The following is a 10,586-nucleotide window of genomic DNA, read 5'->3' on the forward strand; positions in this document are numbered from 1 at the left end:
TGTTATTTGTGGCTATTGTCTGGTGGTGGAGGTGAGATCAGATGAATTTATCAACATAAAAATGACACAATTCAAACAGAAAATCGAAAATCATCATTCACTGTCTGACAATGGTACTATAAATACATGCTTTTATCGAATTATATGTAATAATCACTGGTAGTAAATGTAAAGCGAAAGCTAGTACACTCTGACTTTATGTTTGGTTTCACGTCCGCCATTGCCAATTGTAATGCTCCGTCGAAATTAATCTTCTGGATGCTGCTGAGCGATAAATGAGCGACGTACCGATCTGACGCAAACTGACCTTTGATCGTTAAGAATCCAAAGTGGGACATTTATGAGAAGGAAGCATGCGCTGAAGTGGAGAGGCGTTTCTACTTGAGGCGAGAACATGTGAAATTGATACTCCTGAATTACCTCATCGACAAACATGCTCCAAAATATACCACACAAATAGAGGCAGTCTCTCATAAAAAGAGTATCAAGCTGAGAGGGAGAAAACAGACATGAAAACAAATTGGTTTCATACTTCCCACTTAAACAATATTTTATAAGGGTCAAGTGATAGTTATTCACTGAACTTCCTCAATCTAAAGTGCAGATTTTGAAAGGGGCTAGTGTCAAATTGTCCATCTTGATTAATACAAACATTTTCAAAACACACTGCGATGCATGATACTACACAAAACTGCTTTATGACAGTGGTCTGTATCAGCAAACTGCTAAACTCTGCATTTCCCTCCGTCGTATGCACATAGTCAAACATTGCCAGTTTGGAGAACATTGTTCAATTATTGATCTAGTCATGGAGGAAACTATTTAAAATGTACATTTGCTGAGGGATTCTTATTCATAAACTGTTCAAATTATTTGTCAGTAGAATTTCATTGATTGCTTAAATGTATGTCATTGCACGTACATGTACAGTTTTGTAGGACATTATTGTAGCTGAAAATTTCCTGCAGTTGCCTGCCTGTATGTTATTGATTGGATACAGAGTAAAATATAAAACTGCTGTCACACACTCCGAAATACAAGTTATAATTAGGTTGAACATATCCAAACTGTAACACCAACCAGTTAAAAAATACAGTACATACAACATGAAATCCAGAAACAGCCAAGCTCAGCCATGGCAAAATGCATGCCTGCAAACACACGGCCAACACCTACATTTGATTCATCGATTACAGGTGTGGTGTCTGTTGTCAACTAGCCTCCATGGGTGGACAGTAAGTAAGACACAACGGACCCTGTTTCAATGCATTAATGCATGCACACAGTATTTGCATCACACATACTTGTGTTGAAAGCTATTACACTGTAATTAAAAAGCTTCTGGCAAAGAATGGATTGAAGAGTGTACTATTAGATATCCTAATTGAGGTCTGCAAAACAGGTTGTATTGTCTATGAAAACGACCACAAATTGTAGTATTCAATACATACACCTGCTATAGTGTGGTCAATATATTATGAAGTGTGCCAGTTCATGAGATTTACCATGCTGCGTTGATACGTCTCTGACTTGAGGAAGTACAACGAGGAAATTTGTAGCTTACGTTCTGGTTTGCTGGTAGTGTCTCCCTCTCATCCTTATGAAAGTCATCTCAATGTCTCAAATGCTTTGTAGTCTGTTAAATTGTTCAAAACTTGCATCATACATCTATGTATTTTATTAACAAAGGGAGAAACTTTTAATGCTCCACATAAAAAGGTTGTTGTATTAGTCCTCATTATTTGGTCCCAAAACATTTTGAAAATATGCAATTTTTTTCGGCTACATTTCATGACCTGGTCAAGCCAATGTTTCTGAATTCCATTGCAGTAGTGATATGTGTGTCTTTATAACTTTGCCAATATGATTTTCGTTTGTAGATATAATTCACTCTGTGTCAAGGGTGGCCAGGAAACTTATCAAGCATCTGTTCCAATCAGATACAAGTATGACTTTGTCTTGATAGCTGTATGGTACACCTGGGTGAATTGTGTTGACTCCACAGAGCAGTAAAGGTTTTACAGTAAAACTAATTACACAAAAAAAGCTGCTATGATTATAGAGTACATATACCATGCTGCAGTATCATTGCAAATGAAATATTGGGTTTCTAGTTATAGTTTTGGCCTTTGTTTTTCAGGGAACTCAAGATACCCCTTCCGTGTCTCTTGTGTAAGGACTTTCATTTTCTATAACCCGAGGCACCATGGAACCATTGACTATTTTAGGCAGTCGTTGCAGAATGACAATTCAACTGAAACTATTTGAGGAAGATTGATACCAGTTTTAAAGACTCCGATGATATGAGAATAACAATAATTTAATATAGGAATTCTGCAAACACCTCCATGTACACTCTACAAGAGCAGTGATAACAGGAATAAGCTATGTTCTATAATAAAATATACCTGCGAATGAGGCTAATGAACACTTACAATAACTTTTGAACAATTCTCTTGTGAACAAATGAAATTTTCCCATTGTTTTCTGTCCCTTCCATATTTTTTTCCATCACCATTTTGTTTAGTACAAGTAAGACTCACACACTACAATAGCATGCTACACAACAAATTCTTTTATTCTGTATTTGCTGCACCAAATGAGCTCCTGAGACCATGCTTTGGTCTTCTTTTTTTGTTTACTGTTTGCATGTTTGTTTGTTTGATGGAGGATTTACTGACAAAATACACAATATGCATCAGAATATTTCTCACTGTTGTGAAAGAACAGTTGGTTAGAAACATTGTGGGTGAAAAGAGCTACAGGGTTGAAGATACAGACACCACACAAAGACTTGGTCCAGAAACGGCCAAATCTTTGTATTGTAAGTGATGGGAGGGGAAAAGAGAGCTGGTATACAAGTGGTAACAGCTCACACAACATCCCATTCTTGTGCACAACTCGAAAAAGATCAAACAAAACATGGCCTAACTTGAATAACAAACTTGTAATTGACTGCGATAAAAAAAGGTAACTCCCTAAGTGAACATTGATGATGGCCAAATAACAACTGCCATTTTGGCTTGAAATCAAATGAAAGTCAATGCGAAAAGAAGGAAATATTTTACGGAACACATAGCTATGACCAATGACCTCTAGAAATGGGTGTGCTGTCTTATCTATGAAAACATCATGAATCAGAGATTAGGACATTATTCAGTTCAATCACAAAGCCCCTATAAGAGTCGCTTCATCCATGAAGATTAAGAAGCTAAAAAATGACCTCACCTCCTCCTATCTTGACCGGGAAGTCCGGCATCCCGGTTATTTCGTGGAGCCGCCAAACACCTCACCCTGCAATCATGCATAAGTCACTGACCACCGAATGGTACAACAGTGATTTCTTAAGGTGTTACACAGCTCATCCTTCATTCATGGCATGTGTCCCATCCAAACATTTAAATCTATGCAGTCAGTACCTTTAAGGAAGGAGCAGAAGAGAGGTCACAAGGTCACCTCCTGGCTTCCTGAAGTTTCTTGTTAACGATGTCTGTCAGCGAGCTCAGCTCCTTGGTGCGGTCCATCTTGACGTACCACACCTTGCGGATGTTGATTTTCTTCAGCCACTCCGGCAGGACTTCCACCATCAGAGCAATGTGCTTCTCCACCTCATCTGCCACGAGAGAAGAAGACAGCCACATCATCAACTTTCAAAATGCTTGTTACTGTCGAGGTCGAGACATGAGTGCTACACCCTAAATGAGATATCTACAGCTGTTCAAAAAGAAGTTACATTCATATCTCACACTTTAAAGTGTGTCCAAGTCACATCTCCAGTTACATAAAGAGATATTTACCTTGCAAAGTTTTGTTTTCTTTTGATTACCAGTTACACATCATGAGCCTACATTTGTTCACATGTACCTTTGAGCCAAAATCAAATGTACTAATTCAAAGGTTTCTTCAATGTTCCCCTATTGAAGCTAACAATACTGGTCATTTAGTCTGGTTCTTCTTCCTAAAGATATCTAACCATAATTATTATGTCTACATAGTGCCAACTAACTGAATCTATATTGGAAAGGGAAGTCCTGTTCATTTTGTATCTTAACCTACAATCTACAGCTTTATATCTCTTGACTTTGATATCTAGCATTCTTACTCTGTCAAATATATCATAGCTGTGAACTGTGAGGGTAAACTAAAGTAACAGATAATAAACTGACTTGTGAACATACATGCAATATGACAATGTAGCACTATTACAATGTGTGCATTTAGCCACATGATCAATTGGGTCAGTCCAATTTCCATTGACCCTAACTAGGCCGGGGGGGGGGGGGGGCCTCCAAGGCCCCCCCTCAACGTTCCGCGCGATGTATCGCAATCGCAAAAAGCTATCGCCGCGACGTTTCATGACTTTTTTCTTTCGAGTCTCCCGCATCTTTTGACACCAAATTTGCGATGCCCGGGCGTGCAGTTCCGAAGTTACGCGTAAATATGTACATGCATATCAGACCAAAAATTGCTCAAAAACGTGAATTCGTGTACAATTTCAATGCAAACTGTGCTTATAGGCAAATTTCATAAAAGCATGATTATTTTGGTGTTTTATTTATTAAAATCAATGAATAACAAATTTTCTTGTTTGGAGCGACGTCGCGGACAAATTTCATCGAAAAAACAATGGAAAACATAACGTCGAAAAAACAAGGAAATACATAAGAAATCAAAAAAACAATAAAATACTTAAGAATTTTTTTCTGATATCACAATCTTTTTTATTACATTTGCTAAGGACACTAACAAGAATATTTACACAAATAATGTGCCTGTTTTGTGATTTATACCAGATTGTCTGATTTCATGCATCATTATGCATAAATTAGCATAATTTAGCATAAATTATTTTTTTTTGAAAAATTAACTTTAAGATATTTTAGATTACATCATAGGCAATGTGTGTGCCAATTTTCGTCGCGATCGCGCGGTCGACGGCCGAGATCTGGAGGGGGGGGCCTGGGGAGGCCCCCCCCCCGGCTCTATCAACTACCTAAATAGCCCGGCCTAGTTAGGGTAAAGGCTAGGTCTAATCGTATTCATAACATACAATAACATATTATATGGATCACATTTCAAAAATTCCAAGTCAACTGCTCAAAAGCTAAGTATATCCATCAACAAAATTTTGTATGATTTTATACAGAAATGCTGCAATGGCAACACATATTAATGCTCACAAAAAAAGGTAGTCTTGCACATCGTGTGTTTTTATTTCCACAGAATCAAGACATCAACTACTGAAACATACGGCAACAGAAATATTCACATGCTTTTATTTTCACGCTAGTTTCTGGTTGCGCGAAATGAGCAAAAAAATATCAACACCACGAAAATTTCCACTTTTACAGTACCTACAATAGTGCTCACATGTGCCAAATTCTAGATATATTGCTAAAAAATTTAAAGGAGTGGTTTACCACAATTTTTTTTTTTTTTAAACAGACCAACTGACCAGCCACCTGACCTCAGAGTGATCCCTACCCCCTTACACACTTCATGTATGTGTTGTTGGGGTATAAAGATTATGGCTTACCTCTTGCCAGTGCCGACCGATAGCTCTCCATCAATTTCTGGGTGACAACATCCAGGGGTAGAGCTGCCTTCTTCTCGGCTAGGAAAAATCTGGTATCATCACCACCGTCAAGGAACTTGCACAGAAATCATGTCTGCCTACAATGTTTCAAATTTTCCTGTATACTGTCAAACCATAAATATTCGTGTGCATTTCGATTTCGTCAGAGACAAGATTCACGAAATTAAAATGCACACACAAATTCTTGTCTGCACTACAGGCATTGAATGCCAGTGACAAGTCGCAAAAATTTCATGCCACAAGGAAGGTTATCAGCTCCAATTCATTAAAATTTCATGCCACAAAAATATCTTGCTTTACACTACCCACAGCAGCAGTATTTACTATGCCATAAACCATTCACAGCTGAAGTATAAATACAACACCTCAGTTCCAGTCAGTACTCATGAAATGCAATGCTACTTCCTGATCATGTTGAATGTTATGGATAGAGTACAATCAAATGAACGTAATGAAATAAGTTTCATCAAAACCAGAAATGCAATTGTCAAACTGTGTCTAATGTGTGCAACCAAACATTGACATCATTTGAAATAGAGCCTGTAAGCTGGGGGTAATTGTCATAAGGGGTAATTGTCCTGGTATGTATTGAAACTTAATGAAAAAAACCGATAGCAGAGATATGAGGTAATGACATCATAGCCTCATCTAACTTGAATATTTACTTGTCATCAATATTGCTCTTTTGTGAAAGCACAGGGGCGGCATACATTTTTCAAAGTGAGGGGGCCGAATTTATGGGAACAGGGATGTCTATTCATTCTCAGGATGCTGACACTTCCCTACCAAAATCGGCTGACAAAAAAAAAAGGGTCTTGACATATTTTGCTGCCACTTCTCTCTGAACATTTTGTGTTTAAAAAAACACACAAACAAACAAACATAAGGTCTGCAAAATAAGTGTGTGTGGGGGGGGGGGGGGGGTGCCCCCCTCCCCCCACCCAGTAGCAATCTCTCTTTATGAATCTTTGACTCTTTCAGTTTGATGTTACTTTCTGTATTAAAGTTAAACAGTAACATTGCCTGTGCAGTTCATATATACCGTATGTAAGTCTACACCTCTCACGGAAGATATGACAAATTGAAAAGGATACCCTCGGAGGATGCGGATAAGTTCTGGAAGTCTCTCCAGCATCCCGATCCTACTCTCCTGTTCGGGACTCCTCATCATGGCGACCTCAGTCCTATGGGCCTCCTTTGCTTTGATCTGCAGAACATTTCAACGAATTGGAGCACAGTCACTGTCAACCCTGTCATCACGTCCTCTTCCTCATTATTATCACATCACCATCATCAATGTCATCATCGTCTTCACCAGCATATACATCATGACCATCTCATCTAGTGACCACCACTATCCATGATCACACTCATTATCATCGTCATCATCACATCCTCCCCCTTGTTACCATGACATCATTGTCATCATTAACCGATCAGTATCATCATCACCAACCAAACTTCATGATCCAATAGCAAAGTGCATTTGAACAACTACGTATAAATTATGTATATGGCAAGTGCACTTATTCTTATTCTTCTCCTCCTCCTCCTCCTCCTCCTCCTCCTCCTTCTTCTTCTTCTTCTTCTTCTTCTTATTTTATTATTATTATTATTATAATTATTATTATTATTATAATTATTATTATTATCAGTAGTCGTAGTAGTAGTAGTAGTAGTAGTAGTGGTGGTGGTAGTAGTAGTAGTGGTCCTGATAAAAGTTGGGACCCACTTTTTATAAGGACATCTTTGTTCTTGGATATCTCAGCCGTTTCGAAACTGATTTTCATCAAATATTGTAAACTTTTAACTCCTCTTAGAATCGTATGCTCTTTAATATTTCATACAAATGGTTTCTAATTATCTCAGAGAAAGCCAAAACCTGAATCCCCATCTCAACCAAAATTATACCACCCCTTTAATATTAACTCAGTAACAAAAGAAAACAATCAGAAACTGAAAGGACAATAGAACTGACAAATACCGGCACTTCTCGAATCATTTGAGGACTTCCACCGTCTCTATTGGCTACCGTTGCCTTTATCAAATTTAGTAGGATACACCACAGTGAGATCACTCAACCCAGACATATATTTACAGCCAACGATTATTCACAACAAACATAAATCAAATGTAAACTTCTGATTGGCCAATGACAGGGCAGGTGTGATCATTTCGTCATTCATGTTACGGACAATTAATCATTGACCGGGTACTACAAGCTGAATGAAACATACTCGAACTTATATACATTAATGTTATTTGTACGACATACCCTGTTGAGGAGGTCTTGGGAGACCCCTTTTAGAGCTTTGTTGGTCTTTGGCTTGGATGAGGGTACTTCCTCTTTCGTCTGCTTGGCTTCAGCAGCACGCTTGGCCTCCACGGCAGCCTTCAGCTCGGAGTTCTTGGCGACCAATTCCAGAGCTCTTGTGACCTGTCAATGAAATCACATGGACACATACTGTATACACCACATATATAGCAAGTCTAATTATCACGGGTACTGTAAAAGTGGAAATTTTCTCGCATTTCGGCCAATCCGAAACTAGCCCCAAAATGAAAGCATGCAAATATTTTTGCTTGCCATATGTTCCAGTAGTTGATGTCTGGATTCCGCGGAATTAAACACATGCGAAACTCTTCTTACCCAGCCAAGCGCGAAAAATTAGTCGCGCGAAAATATACACTTTTACAGTACCTGACAATTTCGTGAGTGGTTAAAATTTGTGATTGTAGAGTACAATAATGAGTGGATAAATGTACGACTGCATGTCACATTCACGTTGAGATTAGAGTTAATAATTTCATGTGTTGTTATATTTACAAATAGAACCAGACTTGTGGAATTTGCAAACATACAGAACCTAGCGAAATACATTTGCCACATACAGTACATTTTAATGTCATCGTTTTGGGAAAAAAATGCTCTTCAGCAGGGATGAAAGCTTTGGGAAGGCAATAAAACAGAACAATCTTTGACATGCATTTCGCCCAAGAGCAAGACACCTGATAAATGCTCCTCCCCATCAAGATTAATCAATAGGTAATTCCAGTGTAGGAAGCTGAACATTAATATTGAGTAACTGGATTCAGCATGTGAGCACCATGCAGTGGCAGCATGGTTAGAGTGCTCCCGAAGGAAAGGAGCAATCACACTTCAGGTGGAGGTTTCATTACAGCCGAAGGCAATTACTCATGGCAAAGAACTTTTGAGTGCTGTGGCTGCTGACCCGCACAGTGGAAAGATGCTATAGTCGACCAAAGATAAAAGAGCTAGAAGCAATACATTTTGTATGTGTCCAATTAATAAATGCAATGACATCATTATCTATACATGCGTATTGTTCTTACACTCAGACATTCTGCATTCTTTATGATTTTTACGTGAACTCATTCTTTAAATTTTTCTTTCTTTCTTTCATTCCCTTTCTTGTTATTATACATTGTATCGTGTAAGATATGGATGTAAAAATGATTAAACACAAAACAGATGAAGACAAAGTCAACACATTATACAGATAGTGCATGCTCTATGATGCACTATACTGGATTAGAGAATGACAAATACTAAATTATCCCGAGTGCTGTTTTGTTTCACCGAGGCCGCAGGCCGAGGTGAATAGAACTGCACGAGGGATAATTTAGTATTTGGAGTTCTATAGTCCAGTACTGGTGCATCAATAGAACATGCACTAATTGTTATAGTAAATAGGTTCCTCGATCTACATGCACTTCCATAGGTCTAGGCCCTAATTTAGATCTAACAAGACTCACCGTACCGCCGGCACTGCACTTGTACGCAGAGTTAACCGCAACCTACCGTAGTTTACGTACACAGCATGCGATACGCTAGTACAGCCGTGTATGCGTATTGCACATCACAGAGCAGACTCGCTTATAAGCTCCTACATTCAGAGCTCTACGCGCGCATACGTTGAAATGCTTGGCCTTGTCTTACTATGTCCCTCGGCCCTCCCTTTAGGCCTTGCGCGAATCTCTTCGTACATAAAGCGTAGGCACGCACTGTAAGCGTTATAGTGGCACGGTTGTGCCACTATAACAAAATTTTTGCGCAATCACGTGATGCTATCCAACCAATCACAATGCAAATTTTACTCTACCTATTTACTATAAGGACATAGGGGAAGAGTAATTCTAATCCAAGCATGTAATCCTTCACACACTTATACACACACACACACACACACACACACATAAGCTATCAGCAGAGACTCCAACCCAAAGCACCTTCTGATCTGGAGATTCTCCCGCCTGAAACCCCTAGCAAACGGGAGACTCGAACTTGATGTGTGCGAAGCGCGAAGTTCCTAGGGTTCTAGATGCTCTCTTGTGCTATCTAAGGCTTATTTTTTCAACATACGATAGAAATAAGTAAGAAATCCCTTCCAACGGGAGACAAAGAGCCAGGGCGGGAGAAATTAGATCTCAAACGGGAGAACGGGAGATTTTGCAAAAATGGGTTTTCGGCGGGAGATCTCCCGTCGAAAACGGGAGAGTTGGAGTCTCTGTATCAGTGTCATGTACTTCCTTGGTGAGGTGCTGTCTTGTGGCTTTATGCATGTATCTCACATTGATAGTGTAAAGGAGGCACAGGTAATCTTGATGCAAAAAGAAAGAGTGATCGCTGGCGCCCTCTTGGGCCATTCAACCACAGTTGTGGCTAGAAATGAGAAACATTAACCCAAATTACGCTGTTGAGGTGACAAGACATTATATCTCAAACATGTCAAGTGTTCAGGAGAGCAAAAACAAAACAAAACAAAACAAAACAAAAACATGGCAGCAAAAGCAATGTAACAAATGGGATAGGATAGACAGATAGGATTTGGACAGGGCATCACCTGACTGATTACCTGGAAATTATTCCAAAAAAGTGATTTTCACAAAACTTTGAGATACATGGTCTTGTCACCCCAGCGACGATAAGCAGATAGTATTATGAAAATCTCGCTCTTCAGTCTTGTGA

At 39.0% G+C, this 10,586-nt stretch overlaps 1 protein-coding gene across 1 annotated transcript in view; it reads right to left on the reverse strand.

Moving 5' to 3' along the window:
• Positions 1–1,921: 1,921 nt before the first annotated feature.
• The window catches only part of LOC140233073 (DNA replication factor Cdt1-like), a 16,137-nt gene continuing 7,472 nt past the window's right edge, over positions 1,922–10,586 (reverse strand). The window contains exons 7-10 of the mRNA XM_072313190.1: positions 7,872–8,033; positions 6,691–6,803; positions 5,537–5,625; positions 1,922–3,613 (exon numbers count right to left, since the gene is read on the reverse strand). Coding sequence (XP_072169291.1) covers positions 3,453–3,613; positions 5,537–5,625; positions 6,691–6,803; positions 7,872–8,033 — 525 coding nt within the window. The 3' untranslated portion in view covers positions 1,922–3,452. The remainder of the gene's footprint in view (positions 3,614–5,536; positions 5,626–6,690; positions 6,804–7,871; positions 8,034–10,586) is intronic.

The sequence above is a fragment of the Diadema setosum genome, chromosome 9 (genome assembly GCF_964275005.1).
Source record: "Diadema setosum chromosome 9, eeDiaSeto1, whole genome shotgun sequence".
Lineage (NCBI taxonomy): Eukaryota > Metazoa > Echinodermata > Echinoidea > Diadematoida > Diadematidae > Diadema > Diadema setosum.